Source organism: Neolamprologus multifasciatus, chromosome 16, assembly GCF_963576455.1.
Source record: "Neolamprologus multifasciatus chromosome 16, fNeoMul1.2, whole genome shotgun sequence".
Taxonomy (NCBI): Eukaryota; Metazoa; Chordata; class Actinopteri; order Cichliformes; family Cichlidae; genus Neolamprologus; species Neolamprologus multifasciatus.
Window position 1 is genome coordinate 6,245,702 of NC_140454.1, and position 23,182 is coordinate 6,268,883.

At 39.3% G+C, this 23,182-nt stretch overlaps 2 protein-coding genes across 3 annotated transcripts in view; both read left to right on the forward strand.

Annotated features, from left to right (window-relative positions):
- Window positions 1-17,523, forward strand: part of wars2 (tryptophanyl tRNA synthetase 2, mitochondrial) — a 34,230-nt gene extending 16,707 nt beyond the window's left edge. The window contains exons 2-6 of one of the 2 annotated variants that reach the window (XM_085135880.1): window positions 724-984; window positions 6,516-6,596; window positions 8,966-9,048; window positions 11,958-12,076; window positions 15,270-17,523. In XM_085135880.1, coding sequence (XP_084992006.1) covers window positions 724-984; window positions 6,516-6,596; window positions 8,966-9,048; window positions 11,958-12,076; window positions 15,270-15,718 — 993 coding nt within the window. In that variant the 3' untranslated portion in view covers window positions 15,719-17,523. The remainder of the gene's footprint in view (window positions 1-723; window positions 985-6,515; window positions 6,597-8,965; window positions 9,049-11,957; window positions 12,077-15,269) is intronic. The other variant, XM_085135878.1, reaches the window with a different exon arrangement.
- Window positions 17,524-19,113: 1,590 nt separating this feature from the next.
- Window positions 19,114-23,182, forward strand: part of tbx15 (T-box transcription factor 15) — a 40,609-nt gene continuing 36,540 nt past the window's right edge. Inside the window, exon 1 of the mRNA XM_085135877.1 lies at window positions 19,114-19,161. The gene's annotated coding sequence lies outside the window, so the exon portion shown is untranslated. The remainder of the gene's footprint in view (window positions 19,162-23,182) is intronic.

Consider the following 23,182-nt stretch of genomic DNA (forward strand, 5'->3'; position numbering starts at 1 on the left):
GTTAGTCATTCATATACTGCTGCATGGGCTGGGCTGTAGTTACATCGTAAGGTTTTAAAAACTGAGCTTAAATAAATGATTAGCGGTAATAAAAGCCGAGGGAGGTCAACAGTGATCACTGACTGTTTTTAGGAGCTTTTTGAGATTAAATACAAGAAAATACAAAGCATTAAACATGTTAACAACACAAAAGCCATATTAAACGCAGACTACTTTAGGCCCGGAAGTAGGATTCGTCACGTCATCACTTAACGATTGGATAGGCACTGTTTTAAGAGCATAAGTTAATGTGCTAAAAAGGGATGATATTACACTTTGGCTCTATTTCTTTCCCCTCGCCCCTCACTGGTCTCAGCCTCCCCCTGAGCCTGGTTCTGCTGGAGATTACTTCCTGCGATAAGGGAGTTTTTCCTTCCCATTGTCACCAAGTACTTGCTCATAGGGGGTTGTCTGATTGTTGAGGTTTTTTTGCACCTTGCGGCCACTGTTGTTGTGATTTTGCGAAACTAAAATAAAATTGAATAAGACCATTCATAGGTATATGGTCTTTGTTTTAAGAGAGACCAGTGTTCAGAGGTGTGATGAAGACAGTGGAACATCTTTGATCGTTCATGTGATTATACATGACACCATTTGTAATTACATTTCCATGATGTTATTTCATTATCAAATCCAAAGTGCTATAGAGCCAACTCGAGCAAATTCCTTCTTCTTTTTCCCCAGGAGGCTCCAAGAAGTGGCCGTGTATTCTCAGGGATTCAGCCTACTGGAGTGCCCCACCTGGGAAATTACCTGGGTGCTCTGGAGAACTGGGTGTCCCTGCAGGACCAGTACCCCTCAGTCCTCTACAGCATTGTGGATCTGCACTCCATCACCCAGCCCCAGGATCCAACGCAGCTCAAGAGTAACATACTGGACATGGCAGCCAGCTTGTTGGCCTGCGGTATCAACCCAGAGAAAGCGATACTCTTCCAGCAGTCTCAGGTGAGTCGGGCATGTTTGATTGATGCCGTTTATAAATATATATGATGTGTTATCTTTGCTGTGTAGTTCCCTACATAGTGTGTTGGATGCATATACACATCTGTCTATAAATGAATACTCACAGGTGGAGAAAGTACTATTTATATGTGATAAGTAATGCAACCCAACATGCGCTTTGCATGTATATATAATTTAGATTTCACACTCATGTCTGCAGATTATTTTTCACATTTCATGTGGTTATCAAGTAGAGAGCACATCAGTGTTTGTTTACAAAAAGAAGTGCCCTTTTTTGTCTTTTTTGTTTTGTTTTTTTAAAGCTGGGCAGCTTCTTCTCTCATTGCTGGTTTTTCAAAGAAGAAAAACGGTTTATTTTCGTGATGTCGACTCTCATATTTACCTTCCTACATGCTGACAGACCCCAAAATGTTTATTTCCTTGCTCCTGATTCTTATCTCCAATGTGTGCTCAGCCAGAGGAGTATTTGCAGTAATGTGAGGAAACATTGATCTGGTCTTCTATCCTTCCCAGTGTCAGACGATGCATGAGTCTCTCATGTGCCTCAGAGAAAGACGATCTACCACAGTCCAAGCACATGTGCCAGGTCCCATACTCCTTCAGTTGCTTTTCTACTCGAGTACTGAAAGCATTACACACAGTGTATTCTGCTTGTATTCTGCCTTTGAACGTTTACTGCCAATGGATGCATCAGAGACCAAGTTGGGGTTCAGTAACTTGCCCAAAGACACCTGGTAAGAACTCCAGACTAGATCACACAGAGATTGAACCAACACCATCCAATCAGCAGATGAGCTGCTCTGCAGCCAACTCAATGACAAAAAGGAGGGACAACGAGAGAGAAGAAAATGGATCGAATGCAGCTGTAGGCGTATGTGGGTGTGTTGATTCTTACTGCCGTGCATCCAGTGAGTCGCTACGGCGAGTTTATGACATCCTGAGTCTGGTAGAGAAGTTTTAAAGGTGACACAAGATTATTTAGAACACAAAAGGATATAATTTTTGATAAAGACACAATGATGATCATCGTTCATGACACAAACGTGCTCAAACGTGCTTGTGTCAATATGGACACATCTTTGTCCTCATGAAGTTTGCCTTCACTCAGACCCATGCCCTGGTGTTCCCACCATGCCAAATATAGAAAACTGTCAGGTAACGAGTTGGATAAGTTGAATAAAACCTTGAACACAGAGATGGATGATATTTTATACTTCTTGCTTTATAACAGTCAAAGCAAACGGGGTCATTTTTGAGCCAGAGGACAACAGATTTGATTATTTGCTGCCAGTGAAAAAATTGAAGTAGTTTAAAAACAGCTTTCTAAATTAACTTTGACATAAACCCGTCTGTGATCATCTGTTAAAGCAACCGCTCTGGTTGTGAACGATAATCACGATACTGATGATTTAATTTATTTTTTACCCGAAAACAAAGAAAAAATCCTTTTTATGAGGTTTTTATCAGACTTAAATTTGAAATGGAATAAAAAAATGTTTAAAAATGTTTGAATTAAGTTTTAATTAAAGTGGGGAAAAATCGACTTCATATTAATTAAGTATCAATCAACCAGATGGGGACATTTTTGACCCCTGAGGACCACAGGTGTGATTATGTGCTGCATATAAAATTTATAAATGCTTCAAAAAAAACTTTCTCACTAAAGTTCAACATACAGCACTCTGTAGTTAGTCAGATAGTCAAATTATCTAAACAATTAAATATTTTATTTTCTCATTGGTTTTGCTCAAAACACAGTGTATTTTTTATAAACAAGGTCTGGTGGCCTAAAATGTAAAATGTGGGTAATTGTCTGTTAATGTGTTGGTCTTAAGTAAAACTAAGATGTAACACTGAATGATTGACAATTTATACTTTATACTTAAAAAAACATCAAATGAAGTGGGACATTTTGACCCCTGAGGACCACAGGTGTGATTATGTGCTGCCATTTAAATTTATAAATGCTTGAAAAAACTTTCTCACTAAGTTCACATACAGCATTTTTAGTTAGACAAATAGTCAAAATTAGCTAAACAATTAAATATTTTATTTTCTTGTTTTATTTCCACTTAAAACACAGTGTACTTTATGTAAACAAGGTGTGGTGGCCCTAAAATGTAAATGTTGGGTAATTATGTTTAGTGTGTTGGTCTTAAGTAAACTAAGGTGTAACACTGATTGATTGACAATTTATACTTTATACTTGAAAAAACAGTCAAATGAAGTGGGGACATTTTGACCCCTGAGCACCCCAGGTGTGATTATGTGCTGCCATTTAAAAAATTTAAATGGTTCAAAAAAAAAATTCTCACTGAAGTTCAACATATAGCACTCTGTAGTTAGTCAGATAGTCAAAATTATCTAAACAATTAAATATTTAATTTTTTGTTTTATTTTCGCTTAAAACAGGGTGTATTTTTTGTAAACAGTCTGGTGCCTAAAATGTAAAATGTTGGTAAATTTTGTGTTATGTGTTGGTCTTAAGTAAAACTAAGATTAACACTGAATTGATTGACAATTTATACTTTATACTTTAAAAAACACTCAAATGAAGTGGGGACATTTTTGACCCCTGATCACCCCAGGTGTATGAAAATCGGGAGGACATTATGAGGGTTAATTGAAAAAATGCAAAGAGTTGGTGACGAGCTGAACTCGGAGGATTTGCGGATCTGCTGATTCATTGACTTCACTTTTTAATACCACTGAGTTTTATAGAAGTATTGAGCAGAAAAGTGGATTTACTGTGTTGGGACAACTGTTAGCTGTTCTCTAAAATCCCTTCTTTGCAGCCTTAGGAGCTGCTGCCATGGCTGTTACTGTCAGTCTAATGCCGATATGATCCGCAACATTAGTATATCTCTCGTTGCGGGGCTTTCTTACGACACAGCATGAATGGAGGCTGTGTTTTTACTAAGCCTTTTAAATATCAGCGTTTTATTGCACTGTTCAAACCATATCCTTGCCCTCTCTTTGTTGTCATCGACATCTGTCCCATCTCTTGTCTGTCTGCAGTGTGTAATGCATACCGGCCCCCTACATGCTAGCCTGAAATCCTGCTTTATGTCCCTGCTGTCTGCTGTTGACATCATGCTCCCCAGAATGCTTTTCAAGCTGCAAGAGACGGAGAGGATGGCAATATAGTCAGTGTCCATAAACTTTAATTTGCTGAAGCACAAGGATATTTCCTGCATCCCCAAACACTGGCTGTTAGACACAGAAGCTTTTTTTTTTTCACATCGGGTTAATTTACTGCTACCAGATGCATCAGCTACACTGCATTAACATTCACCTCTTTGTGTTGTGGTTTATTTGTCCACATGTAAAAACCATTTCCTTAATCCTCTAATTGAATAACCAACCTACCTCCACTGAGAGGTTGTCTGTGTGTATGTGTTAGCCTGGCGAGCTGTGCAGGGTGGACCCTGCCTCTGGCCCTACGGCAGCTTTGATAGATTTTGAATTAAAAGATTTCAGTTATGAGCTTCTGAGAGAGCGCTACTTTCCATATATAGGGAGACCGGGATAGTTGTAACGTGGGTCAGTTGTAACACTTCCAATTTCTCCAATCAGGGCTAAGTTTCAAATGATGTGATTCATCCTGTACATGTCCAATTCAGTTCTGCTATCACATGTGAAAAATCAGCATATTTTGTCAAACACAGACAATTTAACACGAAAAAAAATAATTTGTATGCCAAAAAGTAAGTTTTTCTACTTTATTTCAATTTCTAATAGCATGATCTGCTTTGCAGTTAAACTCATCAAACTTAAATTATGTTATTTGTATGTCTATGGGGATATATTCTGTGTAGGTCTTGAGTGCTAATGTTTTAGCCGTTGGCTGTAATGTTAGCTAGTTCATGGCTATAGGAGTCTGGGTCAGTTGTAACAGCAACAGTCTGGGTTAGTTGTAACAATAATGCAGATGTTACAACTTACCACACTATTACTTTGCCTTATATTAAACAAGTTGGGGCAGCGACATCAGCAGAGAGAGGTTCACTGGTCGCTTTTGTATATGCGGTTAATGCCATTGGCAACACAATTCCTCCACTGTTTGTGTTCCCACACATACATTATGCAGACCACTGTGTCAGAGATGGACCAGTAGGAAGTATTGGTAATGGAAATAAATCAGGATGGGTGCAAGAAACAGATTTCCTCATCTTTCTGAAGCACTTTGCAAACCACACCAAGGTAAGCCATGATAAAAAGTAATGGAATTGCGATGCTGGTGCACAACTACATTTTTTCAGCTTCATTGTTATGTTCAAAAGTTGGTGCAAGAGTTGTAGGTTATAATGCCCACTGAGCCAATGAGGCCAAACTCAAGGAAGACCAACCAAAATTAATGAAATATTCAGTTGCAGAAAATTCCATAATTTGTCTTTTTTGGGGGGTTGGCATATGTTCAAAAGCTAGATTTCTGCATTCTGTCACACACACACATAGCTACATAAATGGCTCTAAGTGCATTCATGTGTTGAATAAACAAAGATTACATGTTAATGTTTTGTTAGTACCCTTATGTCATTGTGTTACATTTCACCCCAGGATATGTTACAACTAACCCAGACTATGGGGTTAATTGTAACATTTCACTCTTTGTGTTTGAGACCATGCCATGCAATGGGTAATTGTGCTGCAGAGAAAATAGCTGCACTATTTAATAGCAGAGACATGTAAATACTTTGCATTACATTTTGAATCCACTACCTTAAAAGAGCTCTAATTTACAGACAGAAATGTCAAAAATGTTACAACTATCCCCAGTCTCCCCTACAAAGTTCTTTTCCCAGTAGCTAATTTGCTGCCAGGATTATTAAAATAAATGATCGATAAAGGTATAGAAATCCAGCATTGGTGTATGAAGTTTAGGCTGGGTCAGTTTTTAGTCTGCCAGTATTTATTTTAGTATCCCACTTATTAAACACATAAAAAAAAAACTCATAAAAAAAATACTCATAAAATGAGTATAAGCCTACAGGTGAGAGTGGGTGCACCTGTGTGACAGGCAGAGGTGTAAAAAGGCAGTATTCTTCTCTTCCACTTAGAGGCGCCAGGGAGTTACCCTCCTTTTCCTCCACCCCAGCTGTCCCATGGGTGACTTTTTATCCATCCGTCTGTGTTTGTTTAATCTGCCTGCGTAATTTATTTCTTCAGTTTATCTCTTTGGTGCCTCCCTGAGGTTTTAGGCTCTCTTCTTTAATTAACTGGACTAAGCGGTGCGGTGAGTTCAACGTGCTTGGGAGTTTGCATGTATACAGCAGCGGGAGGTTGGCTCTTGTACACGTGTAACAAACAGTGTTGGTTTCTGTTAGATTTCATGTAAAGAAATCTCTTCATGACTTCAGCTTATAAGGTACCGACTGGTGAGCCAACAAGTTCGTAGATATTTGTGATTCAGCCATGTTAATCTGTAGTGGTAATATTATTAATATTGCAGCCTGATGATAGATTGAAAGGTGTGTGATGACATTTGGATGTGTCCCCACTCGTCACTGCAGGTGTCCGAGCATGCTGAGCTCTCCTGGATCCTCGGCTGTCTCACCAGTATGCCTCGGCTCCGCCACCTACCACAGTGGAAGGTGAGACTTTGAGATCTTCTCCAGCAGACACTTGCGTATAAAATGATCACGCACAAGTCTTTGTTTTTGTTGTTTGTATCAGTGCTCATTTTAAAATAACAATTATAATTAAAAGAATTACCGTGGTGCAGATTTCACTCATACAGCACCAGCATGTGGACATGAGTAAAGAAAACTATGTCTGAAACCAAACCGCATCACTTGCTGGTAAATATACTTGTATATGTGTCCTTCTCTACCCATCTGTACTTCTCTGAGCCTGGGCCTTCTTAAATGGTCTTCCTCTTAAAAGGGAGTTCTTCCTCCCCATTGTGGTTGCTTAGTATGTTTATGTATGTAAGTATATGGCAAATGGGTCAGCTACATGTTAAAGATGGCTTGCATGTATCCACAATCAACAAAATTTCATAAAACATTCAGAATGATTAAAAAAATAATAAAATACAATGCAAATGCAATCAACCAGTTAGCCTATTGGAACCTTTAGAGATGTAGAAAAGTTGTTACTATGAGACATTCATGTCATTGTTGTTTAAGGACTGAGTAATATTTATGATGCATTATATTTTTATATGTTTTCATAATCTTGTCTCTTTTGTCTTTTACCGTGCAAACTGAATTGATTTACTGACACATAAATGTGATGATAAATAAGGAAATGCTAAATTGTCTTTGCTAAACAAGCTTGATTTATTTAAATGTGGCCTGTTAAAAATGCAGTAATGCTTTACAAGTCACTACGGGCATCTGTCAAAATTTAAAGCAATTCATTCAAACATTTAAACGTTGAACTGCTGAGAAGGAGCAAGTGCCGCGGTGGTCGGGCGAGCTTGTGAATGATGACAGAAGAGCGTCGGTGAGAAGAAAATAACAAAACATTTTCTGATAGTTTCACGCTACGCTTCTGAACACAATTAAACGCGACCACACCCCCGCACAATGCAGGAAAAGGGCTTCTCGGTTGGATTTTGCATGGCCTCTCTGCTCTCTGTGTGTGGGTGTGTATGCTAGCACTGCTATCGGTCAAACAGACAAACATCTGCAGCTCTTTACACATCAGTGACAGACGGAGAGCCAGAGTTGTAACCTGGTCAGTGTGATTTTAGAGACTCAGGAGCTATGCACAGCCAGCATGGAAAGGACATACAGGCACACACATACACAAACTGGAAGTTTCTGGCAAAGCGTTGACTCGGAGATATAACTTCTGTATATATTTATACAATATCTACAATATCTTTTAAAGCAAAAATGGTTAATTTGCAAGGGCGTATTTTCAATTAATAATGATAAATAAAAACAAACAACACAGTTATAATTATAAAAGCTGCAAAAGGAGTTTGTAATGTTATAGCTATTTGCCCTCATGGCTACATTTGTTAGTGTGTTATAACTATGTTATTACACATAACGCAGGGAGTCTTAAATAATTACCATGTAGAAATAGATCCTTTATTTTTTTTTCAGTTCATGTGAAACTGGAATAAAAAAATGTTTATACACCAATAAAAAAACATTTTATTTTTAAATGAACCTTTTCTTGGTTTTGTAACTTCCTTTGCTGTTCAATGCAAAAGTTAAAAAGCTTTATGTAGCACGCATTGAAAGTTTTTCATTATGTCCCCAGTTTGCTGCTACTGTTTCTGGATGTTATAGATTGTGAGTGTTTTATAAATCACTTCCTGGCATTCGGAGGAAATACATGTAAACATTGAGTGAGTAAATGCTTTAAGTTGTTGTACTCTTATAGACTGCAAGTAGATGCAGTGGAAACATTTGAATTTAATTGGCAATAAATGTAAATCTACTCAAAATTGTGACACAACTTCAGCACAAAAAAAAAAATCCAGATTTTTGTAACTGAAGTAATATTTCAAACATAAATCTCACCATATCAGTTCTTACCTTCAGTGGAACAATTAGAAATTAAATGAATTCCTCTGTTTTCTCTTAAGTTTCATCATGTCTGTGCGTTTTTATTTTGTTTCTCTGCAGCATTTGCCACATTTTTAATTCATATAATTTTCCCCCCACCTGGGTGCAGTTTTAATCCACGACGAGCGAGGACCAACAGAGCTCACGTCTCTCTGTTCTTGTTCTCTGTTGCTCTTTAGAAAACGCCTTTCGTTTACCCAACAGATGAGTTGATTTCAAAAATGGTGGAAAATGCCGTGCAAACTCATCCGTACCCCGTTTGTTTCAGTCGATGAGTCATGAAAGTGAAAATGGCTCTTTATGGGGAAAAGGACAAAAGTCAGCTTGAGTCCATCTTTCTCCTGTCTGGCTCTATTTCTGGTTGCTTTTGGTGTTTCTGCCTCATCGTTGTTCTTTTTCTGCTTCAACTTCCTTCCCTCTGTCTTTTCCTCCAGATGAAGAGCAAAGTGAAGAACGAAGGCAGCGTTGGTCTCTACACATATCCCGTCCTCCAGGCTGCTGATATTCTTCTCTACAAGTGAGATTTCCATTCAAGTAGCATACAAGTTATATTGTGTGTGTCAGTCAGATAACTCGTATTTCTTAGGCTGTGTACCCTAAGCATTCACGGCTTTTCGAAAAACAGACATTCCTTCTGTGAATAAATGATTTTTATATTCTAAACTCTGTTAAAGAATTTAAATAACTAATTTTTCCCCTATCATTTACAACTTCTTCCTGTAAAGACTGACTGTTACAGTGCTTTCTGTCAGGCTTCCTTATTTTACTTGAGGAATATGAAGCTGAGAAACCATGAAGGGGGATACCTCCCTGCTGAAAGCATGGCTTGCAGCCTTTTGCAGACATGTGCGAGCATCCTGTGCTCATAAGTGCATTTATCCTAGCAGCTGGAAGACAGAACAAACAAACAAAGGAACTGCAACAGAGGTCTTGCTTAAGTATCGGGCCATAAATGACAATATACAGTATCTCTCACTGAGGTATTACTTTAACAGCAGTTTCCTCTTAATGTTGTAGTTTCTTGTGACTGTTAAGTTTTATATTGTTACTTATGGTGCTGATGATTTATCGGGATGGCTGTGGATCAGCAGGTAGAGCAGGTCATCTACAGATCGGAACGTTGGTGGTTTGATGCCTGGCTGCTCCAATCTGCTCCAGACTGCAATACTGAACGCTGAGTAGCTCCCGTTGCGTTCATCTGAGTGTGAATGTGTGTGAATGTTTGCTAGAAAGCACTTAAGTAGTAAAAAGTTGTTGCATAAATGTGTGTGTGAGTGAGACATGCAGAAAGTAGAATTAAAAAGTGCTATTTAAGAACCACTGCAGTTTACAAACCCCAAACAAAGTCCCAAATTTTAAACGGACCCTTTGTGTTTGTGTTTTGCCTCCGAGAGATTTGTGTTTTTAGCATCAAACCCTGAGGTAGTTTGTGTAAATATCTGGGTCCTTATGTATCTTCATCACTGGTTGTCCAGCAGCGCTGAGCAAAGTAGCAAAAGCTAAGCTAATCTTTTCCCCAGCGTTTTTAGTGCATCTTTAAAGTAACCAGTTAAACTTCTTCTTCATCTTTGATTGATTGATTGATTGAATCTTTATTTTGAACATGTTAAAAAAAGTACAACAACATAGAATTAAAAGAGACAAATAAACAAAGCAAAACAAAAAGAAAACGAGCAACCACAACTACAAATAACTTTCATGTTCAAAAAGGAGCAGGAAGAAGCATAAGCTTATTTAATCCCACCCCTTTTCCACTATCTAGTAATCAATAGACTACAGAAATACCTCCTTGCAATTACATTATATGTCATGTGTATTTTTTTTATTATTATTATTTTTTTATATATATACATATATGTTTCTATCTATCCATACAAACGTATATACACATACGCACATATACACATTTTCAATAACCCCATTAACACCTCAAAGGATACACAACCTACCCATACCAACATACCCGTGCACCCGCACACACATGAAAATATTAGACAAGAACACCCTATCAAATCTCTACCTCTTCCCTGTACCCTGTAAAAACCATCTCCTTAAACCGCTTTTTAAACTGCGCCATGCTCGGACATTGCTTTATATCTTTACTTAGTCTGTTCCACAGCTTCACTCCACACACAGAGATGCAAAAACTTTTTAATGTTGTACGGATACGAGGATGTTTTAAATTTAATCCCCCCCTCAAATTGTATCCCCGTTCCCTTTTAGAAAACATTTTTAGAATATTGTCAGGAAGCAGGTTATTTATTGCTTTATATATAATTTGTGCAGTGAGAAAATGAACCAGATCTGTGAATTTTAGAATTTTTGATTTTAAGAATAGTGGATTTGTATGATCTCTGTAACCAGTTTTATGGATTATCCTTACGGCCCTTTTTTGTAATATAAAGATTGATGATAGCGAACATTTGTAAGTATTGCAAGTCTTTGCATTCTTCTGCAGTGTTAGGACAACACTGGTGTTTTTACATTTATTCAAAGATAGTGACGTTTCCATGTTTTCCATTCCAGTCCATAATGTGTGCTCAATGTGAACCTGGAAGCTAAAATCGCCTCCACTAACATGAGAAAGAAGGAAATGCGTGAATTAAAACGGTAACTGCAATGAAAAAGGAGCAGAGTCAGTAATCCACATAACAAATACCAAACACTGTGAGCCTACTAACTTAAACTGATCGCGAGCAGTGTCCTAATTTAAATATTTTTATTATTTATTTTTGCAAGCTCTAGTTTGGCATCACCTGACTGCACAAAGCCTACAAAACACTGTTTAGCAGAGAGGTTTACCCGGAATGCAAAAGAACAGCAACATTTTTGGATACTTTTGGTTTTATTTTTGAGATCTCTGCCTCTAAGTTTTATACTTTTTTCCCCCTCATTATTCACAACACAGAAAGAGAAATATAACGTGCAGATATCTCCAAATAAAACCTCAAAGTAGAGAAAAAAATGCAATCTCTAATTTCTTTGCCTCTGACGTGTTCGTACAAATATCAGTGTCACACATTTCTGGTGGAAATTTGTCTGAGACAAAGAGTTTTGTGTGTGATCTGTGAGCTGCAGCCTGCTGATGAGGCGTCAGTGGGTTTTCACGTGAGATAAGTCGGTTGGGTTATTGTCTCGTAGCGTTTCCAAATTCGCATCTCTTCAGCTGTTTCTGGTTCAGCAGCCATATATCCAAAAGCTCATTTCCTGTGGAGAAACTGAGTCTCATCTCTAAAGAGAAAATTAATGAACTGCTTCCTCCTCCAGTTACAGAGTTGCCAAACACATGCTGAAAAAGTCTCCTGCAGTGACTCCAAGTGTCTCCAATTCGTCCTTGCATCTCGCTGTGTATTTAAACTCTGTCACCGTGCACAGAGCTGCACGGATTACGTCTCTAATGTGCTGCTGTGGAATCATCTCTCTCAGGTCCACTCACGTCCCTGTCGGAGAAGATCAGGTCCAACATTTGGAGCTGGCTCAGGATCTCGCTCGCATCTTCAACAACCGCTACGGAGAGCTGTTCCCTGAACCCTGCGCCCTGCTCAGTAAGAATACGTGGCATGATGGCGTGTGACTCATGATTTAGGCTTTTTAAGGTCAGCTTCTTAAAATCACGTAGCTCTCTGGTAGCAGCAGCTTTATGTTCTTATGCAGAGAATATCATCATGTGACATTAAAGTCGCCTGATTTAGTCTCTTTAGGCTTTAGCTGTGTAAGTGAGGCCTCACTTGTGCGATGGCCTTATCCTGTATATACCAAGTCATTATATTTTCAAATGTGCTTGTTGCATTTTATTAAAAAGTCTTTTTATTTGCTAAGGGTTGCAGATTTTAGTTTATTTTTATTAAATCTCCATCTTTATGAAGTTTTCTGCTTAAATATATTTTTTATATAAAGTCTTCTAACTGCCTGAAACAAGCTGAGTGCTATAAGTGAAGTGAATGTTTTTGGAAACTGGATTTTTTTCCCTGCATTAGAAGTAAAGCTTTCTTTCTGCCTTTCCATCCTTTTTTTTTCTTGAATTATTGTCTCCTCTGTCAGGAAAGTTTGCGATTGATTGGTTCAATTTCTCTTTTTATTTTATTATTTTTTTGTTGTTCCTGATCTAGAGCCGGGAATTTTTGGAAGTGTATTTTGCATCACATAAAGAGCAAAACTGGAAAATGAAACTTAACTTAAATAGCTGAAGAAAAGTGGGTTCTTCTGGGCCTAAAGCCTTCCCTAAAAGACGGTCATGGCTGGTTTAATCTTCCTGGAGGATTAACATGAACAGACAGGGTTTCCTCATTGTGACCTTACTTCTTTTTTTGGTTGTTTTTTGTTTATCTGCATAAATAGATATCACACTGAAATGAGAAGACTGGGAGAAAGTGTCTCGGTTTTATCAACAACAACAAAAAAAATCAGGAACTAATCCAAATCCAATTTTCAGCCTCGGAGGATGTGTGCCGTCTCTGGCCGCTCGTGTTAAACAAAGTCCCAACGTTTGAATGGACCCTTTGTGTTTTGCTTCAAAGAGATTTATACCACTGAAGTCATTTTTAGCATCAAACCCTGATGTCATAATGTATCTTCATCACTGGCCGTCCAGCAGCGCCGAGCAAAGTAGCACAAAGCTACGCTAAACTTTTTTCCCAGTGTTTTTAGTGCATCTTTAAAGTAACCAGTTAAACTTCTGCTTCATCTCTGCATTCCTCTGCAGTGTTGGGGAAACACTGATGTTTTAAAATTCATTCAAAGATATCTCGCCTTTTCCATGTTTTGTAAACTAAGTCGGAGTGGGACGCGCTGTTTAGCTAAAGCTAAAAACTACCAACTGCAGGGCAGCCAATCAGAAATTACAGCGAGGTTCAGGGGATTAAAACTGACAAGATTTGAAATACAATATGATGCCGTTATTATTAATATTTTCTTTTGAAACGTTTCCCAAAATGTACCAACCAAATGTTTTTATACACGAGGCCAACATTTTGAAAGATCCCACCCTCCTTCTACTTTCATTCCTCATGATTAGCGGTATGGTGGACGCACGGGATGGAGTCAGTCATGTGTGCATTAGAGCTTTGATTAAAGAAATATTGTCTTCCTCTTGTGTAATAATAAGGGAGGTAGATTTGGAGTGCATGTCATCAAGATGAGTTTAGAGATGCGTGTATGTGTGTGTCCGAGTGTGTATGCACTCTAATCGGTCGGCAGTATATAGCTCATACCGGTGGACCCCACCCTCGTTTCTTGTCTTTGGCACAGCAGAGTTGGCAGTCAGTGGTCTTTCCTTTGAAATGAACCAGAGTAGTTTAATTTGCTTGAGATAAAGACATCGTGGCGTTGATGAACAGCCCACATGTGGCCTGCTTGTACAGGACCAAACAAAGAACTGGAGCTGGGGATGATTTTAAGAGTGAAAGAAAGAATGAAAGGAAATACCGGCTCCCGTCGTCTGCTGATCACTTCACACTCGCATACGTCTGTTTCACACCGGGATGTTTTTACAAGCACCCACAAATGTGTCAGGCAATCCTATTTCAGCCATCTGAACATAGAGGAATAAATGAAAAATTACACCTAGCACCTGAAATCTCCCCAAAATGCAGATATTTTAATAATTAGACGTTAAAGTGGCCTCACTGAAACGCCTTTTTGACCATTTAAAAAAATAAAGAAGAAACAGTCAGATTCTCTCAAAAGGCTGGGGCTTGCTTACATTGCTTTTAGCTGTCAGCTTGGACTGAAATCTGCACCCCGGACCTTTTTTTGACTTGGTTTTTCATCGTTTGGCTGACCTACAGTTTGATTAGCTTGTTAAAGTTAAACAGCCTGAGACGAGAATGTGTCGACACTGCTCAGGCTTCTGCGTCCACCTTTTGTCTCGGTGTAGATTTAGTACAAACAAATCTCAAAAGGCGTTATTTTTAAAGCAATAGATTTCTCATGTGTTTGGATCTTTACTGGTGAACCGCTGTGGAATTAAAGCACTTTGAAGTCAAAATATTATTTTTGGTACTCCCCTGTATTTCCAAACAAAGGAAAGAAATCAGAGTCAGGCTTTAGTAAATATGTATTTGTGTTTTTTCTCCCTATATATATATAATATATATATATAATATATATATATTGTTGTTTTGAAGGCAAACCTTTACCCGTATTCCTTGGAGGTTATGTTTTTTGGTAGTGTTTGCATGCATATTATTGTGTCTGTAAACATGATTGGTTGAAAAGTTTTGAATGAATTCTTGTGAAACGTTGTAGGGGTGTAGAGAGGGGTCGTACTAACGATCCATTAAAATTTGGCTCTCGTCCACCAGGGTCCACTTAATGATTTCTTGATTAAACGATGAGAAAAATCCTCATGACTTCGAAATTATGATTCTTACAAATGTGATGTGTATTGTCAGCATATAGAAAATGCATTAAAAGTGTGTTTGAAAGATGACAAAAAGATTCTATATATGAGTAGATAGATTATAAATCCCCTTAAAAGTAAATACTGCCCAAAGATTGAGCTGCTTTGGTGGACGTTTGCACTTTGGTGCTTCTTGTCTTCCTCTGGGACCGGTGATGCTCAGCGTTGCCTCAAACATAATAGAAAGCAAATGCATCCTGATTTAATCAGAACCTAAATTTCTTGACCTAATCATTTTGAATTTTGCCAAATTCCTCCACTCTTACGCGCCTCATTTAGAAATAAATGTGTTTATTACACTGAGAGGTTTTCCTGATCCCTCTCGTTTCTCTCCGCAGGCTCAACACGAAAAGTCAAATCTCTCCGCGACGCCTCGGCCAAAATGTCCAAGTCAGACCCCCAAACGATGGCAACCATTTCCGTCACAGACACTCCCGACGACATCGCCCTCAAAATCCGACGAGCCGTCACAGACTTCACCTCTGAAGTTACCTTTGACCCGGAGACGCGTCCTGGTGTTTCCAACCTGGTAAACATTCACGCTGCCGTGGCGATGATAAGCGTGCAGGAGGCTGTGTCTCAGGCGAGAGGATTGGACACCGGAGCCTACAAGAAGCTTGTAAGCGAGGCTGTGATCCAGAGGTTGACGCCCATCAGAGAGGAAATCGAGAGGCTGAGGTCGGACCGGGCTCACCTGGAGCGAGTGCTGGCTCAGGGGACGTGCAGGGCGCGGGAACTTGCTGCACCTGTGCTCGCAGAGGTCCGACGGAGAGTGGGCTTCTGCTGAGAGACAAGAAAATGACCCCACATTTATACTGTGAGCCTCTCAGTAAATTACTGCTGCTGGTGGAAAACGACTCAGCTACAGAGTGATGCTGGTCTGAATTTACAAGGGTGACTTCTTATTTTGTCCTCAGTGAAATCAAAGTGGAAGCTCGTCTTTCGATGCAGTTGTTGCATCTTATTTGCTTTTGCTCATGTTTTACATAATCATTCGCAGCCTGTTTATTGGCCTTCTGATTCAGGCTGTATGAGTTTCCTCACAAGCCATCGTTTTATTTTTATCATCATTATTATTTTTTTTGTTAGAACATTTTATCTTCTTGTTTCGAGCGTGTCCAAATAAAGATTTAAAAGTTGTGAAAAATGCTTCTCATTTAAACCGTCTTCACTGACAAAAGTGAGCCAAGTGTGCTTTTACAATTAACCTCCTAGGACCTGGCGTCCACATATGTGGACATCACATTTTGGGTTATTTAGACCAAAATACTCAGTTTTGCTCTACAAGGGCCTGATATCCACTTACGAGGACATTATGCTGCTACTGTTCTATCAAAATTTTAAACGTATATCCTCATATGTGGCTCTGATTTTTCATAAAAACAAAAATAAGGTAAAAAAAAAAAATCTGGTAATTCTTTGTTTTTACATTCATCGGGCCCCAATGTGCCCAAATATCAAAGAGAAATTAAAAACGCATGCCGTGGAAGAGTTCGGGTCTTAGGAGGTTAAAGCTGCAGGATTAAATACTTAAAAAATAAACAGCGACATAATAAAAGGATCCATTCTAGATTCAACATGTGGAAGAGTAGCTGCAGACAAACAAATGCAACTCTTTAAAAGTTCCAGTGGAATCTGCGAGTGAAGCTCAGTGTTCTGTAGATCGTTTATGGGCAGAGAACTATTTAAATCCAGTTTTTTCCAAGTTCAGCGGGAACAAGAAGAAGAGGTCCTGCTTCCTGACTTTGAAAAGTTCTGTGTTTAGTTGGGAGAAAAAAGCTGAGTGAGAAAGATTTTTGAAATGTAAATATATTTGTCAGTATCATTTAAACATTTGCAGCTCAGCCGTTGTTTGTTCTTTTACCCTGAGTGTCTTATTGACAGTTGTTTGTGCCTGTGTGTTTCAAGATGCAATGTGATTGAACAAAATGAATGAATCTATTGTAACATTCCCTTTTGATTAGCAGCCACATGTAACGTGCACGTAATTACACATTCCCCACGCACACACACTTGTTTGAAGTCCCTTTATTCGTTCATTTATTTCTTTTCTGCACTTTGCCATAAAGTGTCTGCTTACACAAACAAACACTGAGTTAGTCACTCAGGTTTTACACGCGGTCCATTAAACGCATTTATCCAGTTTACTGTTAACGAGGCTGTCCAATAGGAGGAACCGTTATAGTCCTGTAATACTTCAGCACGGGTGTGAGATGTAACTTGTGACTTTAAACCTGCTCATTTTCGCCCCACGTCTCTCCCTTCTTTTCTTTCTTCTCTGTTTTCGTTCCCGTGTTCCCTCTGCTTTTATTTCTCCTCTTTCCTGTTTTCGAGCGGTTATTCCATCAATTCTGCTCACTCCCGCTGTTATTATTCCTTCTTCCTACATTATACCCACTATTTTATTTTATTTTCTACTCTCTGTAATCAGCTTCCTGTTCTTCTGCAGGGGCACCCCCGGGGCCTGCACAAACACGCACATTATGAAGCTGGACTGCGCTGTCGTTTTTCCATCCCGGTGTTTACCTGGGAACAGACCACATCCCTGCATGGTTTACTTCCCTTTTGCTGTCTCCCCCCCCCCGTTGGCATAAGGAGCTGATGGAATATAAATAAAAATATATAGGCTGCATTTACACAGAGGAGCGGGCTGTAAATCGCAGCGACCTGCGGGGACCGCAGCACTGTGACAAATACCTGTTTCTGTTTCAGAAGACACGGCAGCAGTGATATAGTTGCGCTGCAATAAGTAGTGCGTTTCAATGTGAAGGCGACACAGCAGCTCACCCGTTTTATGCGTGGGGGGTAAAAACTTTAACAGAGTCGTAATAAATGCGCCTTTCTTTCTTTCTTTCTTGAAGAAATCACCGTAAATCGACCGGGACCCACGTGTCGCGTGGAAACAGCCACAGACCTGAAGAATATAAAAAAAACGAGACATTTTTACTGATGTTGACCTAACAGGGTGCCCACGCAGTGAGCAAAAGAGGAAGCTGGTAAACCTTAAACCTCGGACATTATTGCCTCCCCCCTTAAATTAAATATGTTGCTCAGTGTTGTGTGCTGACACGTGATTAATTACCAAATAAAACACGTGACACTTTCTCTTGCGCTTTTACCCAACGCGACGGCAATTAATTTAGCATGCAGGCTTAATGTTACACGTTTTGATTCTAATTTGATGAAAATTTGGATATACGCATGCGCTGTTCAACATAGAGTTTAAAAGCGTGTACCTGAGAGAGGCAGATAGAGAGCTATTAGAGCTTTGGGCTAATTGTTGGAAGAGAGGATAAAGTGTGAGAGTCCAAATGTGCGTGTACGCATGTGCGTGCGCGCGCTAGCGACTACAATTGTCTTTTTTGATTTTCTGCTGATCATCGCCTCTTCTGTAAAGGCTTCAAATTATTTTAAAAACTTTTTTTAAATTTAGAAACAGAACAGAGAATTTGTCCCGATGCTATTAATTTTATTTAGCTGCTGATTAAAGTATTTTATCTATGAAGGTATGAAACACACACACACAGCTCCATTCACTATAGATACATTCCCTATTCACATAGCCTCGTTCACTCAGGCTATGTTTTTGCCATTCATAAGTGCTTTATATCTAACAATCATACTCCGTTGGATGCATTGAAGAGCTGTTTGGGGTTAATATTTGACATGCAGACTGTATGCCAAATATCCACCAAGCCTCTGATTAGTAGATGACCTTCTTTACCTCCCGAGCTGCCCCCCCCCCCCTCCCCCCCCAACTTATATAATCGGCATTAGCGTCACACTGGGGAAGTATTCCGCTTCACCAGATACATTCAGATTATGGACTTTTAAAATTGAACATTACTGTAAATGAGCCCCCGATTTTTTTTTAAACTTTTTTTTAAATTTTCAACTAGTGTCCAGTTTTAATTATGACCTATATATCTTTATCAAAATACACTAAAGGCCAAGGCCGTGGGACCCAGAGGTGCTGGGGGTCGAAAAAGGCAGACCTCGCAAATAAATAAAGGTTTAAACACTTGGTGCTAATTGTGTAATTTTTGGAATTGTCTTAAATAAGTTACACCCCCCCCCCCCTCCGCCCCTGACAAAATGACGTTACATACTAGTGAGCGGTAGAAGTGGTGGATTAAAATGTCTGTGAGTTAAATGTCCTCACAGATATCACAGATAAACGTCGGAACAGCAAGTCACATTTGGACCATTATGACCTGCACCCAGATGAAGGTAACGCTTTGGTTTATTATGATGCGCAGTTTGACTTTATAATTATTTAGTAATTTTACAGTCCGGCTACTTCACAATCCGTATAAATTTTGCATTAGGGCCGAGTATGAAAATATCCATATTTGGAAAGGTTCTGGTCAGCTATGCGAAAATATGTTATTTTTTATATATGTATATCATGACTTGTAGCTGACCGACTTGTATACTGCTGTTTGTGCCTGACTTGCGTGTACGCGCGCACGCGCGCGCGCACTTGAGCATCTTCAGCTTCAAGTCTTTAGCTCTGCTAAAGACAATCACCAAAATTAACTACTGGGTGATTTCGTCATGTAGTTTATCCAGAGTGTGATGGTTTGCATATATTTAAAAACGGAAGGTTTCCGGGACATAATTCCCTTTGGGGTTGTGCAGGGCATCCGGATCGTGCCAAAAACTGATTTCCGGTTTTCATTATTAAAAACAAAAACTTGTCAAACATATGTCATTAATGATATAAATTAGCTCCTCCGTGATCCAGGCAAAGGAGCGTCGCTGACATTAAAAAAGGATTTCTTTAGAGTGATCTGGCCAAAAGTGCAGCAGAAATTGCGACACTTATACCATAATAGTTCTATAAAGATATTTTATTAAGTATCCAAAAATGACTGGATTGTTTCTAATATAGGTACAGTAACACAGAGTCATACATGTACTTGTCTTTCTTTATTTTACATATAACAATATAATAATATTGACTATGTACCAACATAAGCAAATACATTTCACATAAAGAAAAAAACAATAAAATTCGCAGTCAATTTTTGGCAGATGATCACTCTTTGGACAAGAAAAGGAAAAAAATAAATAAAAAAAATCTGCAACAAAAGTCCTTCGTGTGTGTGTGTGCCTGTGTGAGTGAGTGTGTGTGAGAGAAAGAGTCGGGGGGAATTTTACAGCTCAGGCGGAAGGTGCTTACAGAATCCGAGAGTTGCTGTCAGATTGCACGCTCCATTGCTCTCTTCGTCCCTCGAGGTCAGGCGGGGTCAAACCCTTCTTTTACTAATTGAATATTAACTGCACGTTTGACCGTTTCCGCCCACCACCCTCCACGTGTCGATCTCGCGGGGCCACGCCGGATTTCATCGAAAACCTCACTGTGGTCGACGTGGTATACCCTAACTCCGATTACTAAAGGAATCTAAAAGGGAAAAGATTTTTTAAGGAAATGGATTTATTAATCATTTCATTTATTAATTTATAAAGCACATTTAATAACAACAGGGAGTTGACCAAAGTGCTGTACAAAATAACAATTAAACAATGACATTAACAACAACAACAACTGGTAAGAAAATTAAAATAAAATTAGGATAAAAGAATTGGTAACTCTCATACAGTTTCGAAAGCCAGAATAAAAAAAATATGTTTTAAGATGCGATTTAAAAAAGAGTAACAGTTGGGGCCTTTCTAATGTGGAGAGGTAGATCATTCTACAACCGCAAATGCCCGATCTCCTCTATGAACCATCCTAGACTTATGTAAGGTAAGGAGCAGGTGATCGATTGATCAAAGGGCTCTAGAGGGCGTATAAAGCTGCAATAGGTCAGACAAATAGTCCGGTGCCTGGCCAATTAGCACTTTATAAGTAAAAAGTAAGATTTTGAATTTAATTCTAAAACGCACTGGAAGCCAATGAAGGGAAGCAAGCACCGGAGTAATATGCTGGTGTTTCTTCACACAAGTCAAAAGGCGAGCTGCAGCATTCTGTACAAGTTGGAGCCGTCCAAGCTGGACTGACTGACACCCACATATAGTGAATTGCAGTAATCCAGTTGAGATAAAACAAACGCATGAATTGCTCGTTCCAAGTTTCTAAAGGATAAAAAAAGATCTCCGTCGCTTGCTTCACTTTTTGGCTGAATGAGATGCCATCAAGGCTATAATTGGGATCTAAATGGCAAACAGTTGGTTTTAGTGTTTAACGAGTTTCCTCCCACGGGGGATTCAACGTCCCCCACCCCACACCAGTGCGCACACAATATTTACTTGTTTACTTTTGGAAGAATTTTACGCACAAACACTTTTCTTCTTTCTTTTACAAAACATCAAGGTTAAATAAAAAGAACCCGTGATATAGAGTCACACAGACTGCCACAGTTTGTTATAATATTCTAACACAGAAGTCCGTATTCCTCTTTTATCTAAGTAATTAGTTCAAATATGTCCGCAAACGTTTTACGCGCATATTACCATAAAGACCGTAGCGCAAGTAATGTCCTTTTAAGCCGCCACAAGTTCAGATATTAGTATACCTGCTGCTTGATCTCTGTACAGGATAATGAAGCTACCCACCTCTATTTCTTTTTTGCAATGTGCTCACCGTTTTTCTTAAGTTTCCTGCGAGCCATCCTCGTGTGCGCGCAGTATTTATTTCAAGATGACAGATGCACAGCAATAACCTCTGGAAAGCGACTTTTTCAAGAGCGGCACTCTGACATGGGGCCTGCCCGGTTCCCACCGACGCGTTTGTGTTGACTGATCACACAGGCAGCGATCATCCGCGGCTCTTCCCCACCCCTGACATTTTCGACCCACAGCTGATGAAAAATGTGTAAATTATTTCCCCCCACAGGAACTGATCGTCCCCGAACTGAGCTGATCACGTGCAGCTCAGAAGCTCAAAACAGTCTCAACAAAGGGCCGCCGATTTTTTTTTAAAAGAGGGATTTGATCCCAAGAAACCGATCATCTTCCCGCTGTATTATATTATAACGCCGAGCGCCATGCTTGTATCAATATTCAATTTTTAATATTTGGTTGCAAAGGTGGGGCTAGACTTCTATAAAAGCTTTTCTACCTGCCGGTAAAAAATGCTTGGAAATACGCTTCTGCGTCAGGCCAAAATATTACAAATAGTACATTTTTACTTTCGCAACTCAAAGTTTCTATTTTCCAATCGTTTAATTAGCTGGAATAAATAATCGTTTAGTCAGATTTATTTCAGCCTGATATTATTCCATTATTGGTTTTATATGTGTCGGAAATTTAAATGCGGATTGTTTGAGGATAATTCATGCTCAAATTAGACAGTTATTAACATAAATATGAAACAAAACAAAATAATCAGCCGAGAATTTGATGGCAGTGTTTTTTTCTCTCCTTTTCCAAGCAAAATGATCTCATCTGAAAAAAGATGTCTCTAAGCCCTGTACGCGTTTGTTTCTTGCGACTCTGTTTTTCTTTCACTGACCTACAGATCTGTTAAAAACGAGCCCTCAACGAGCTGAGCAGAGCATAAGAATTTTACTTGCTAATCGTCTCGTTCCGTTTGTTGTGTCCTGAGCGCACAGCTCTGAGATCAGCCCACCTGTCCCGTTGAAGCACTGTTCCGGTTCCTCAGCTGTCGGGTTGACACAATGGAGCTGTAATTGAGCTTTTCCTGCAACGACTTTTAATGATGGAATCAGGTTCAAGCACTTTGTGAAAGTGTAAAATATCAGAATAATATTTTGTGGTGGTCTCCATCTCCTTGCCTCGGCCTCTGCAGTTCCAAAGCTGACGATCAACAGTCAGATTAGGACTTAAAGTGAAGTTACAGGATCTGGGTATCAAAGACTAAAATAGGTGTGTTGCTGAGGTCTTTTTTATTTTTATATATTATTAAACACATAAAGTTTGAACTGATAACGATCTGATTATCTGATTGGTGTATTTACATGAAGCCCTGCCTTTAATGTCGATAAAAGCACCGTAAAAACATATATGTGTCTCCATATGATTCATTATGGAGTAAGTTCGTTAGGCTGTTGAAGTCGGAGAGATGGCTCCTTTTCCCGGACGCGCTCCTTCCTGCTGCTGCCATTGGACAAAACACTTTGTCTAGCTCTGTGTTCTTACTTCTCATTGGACACGCGGCTTTGCCAGAGCGCAGGAGAGCCGCCCTCTGCGCCTTAGAGAGAGAGAGAAAAAAAAGACTCCTCCAGAAGTGATTATCAATCAAAGAGAAGTGAGGGGGACACAGAGAGAAAAAGACACGGAGTGG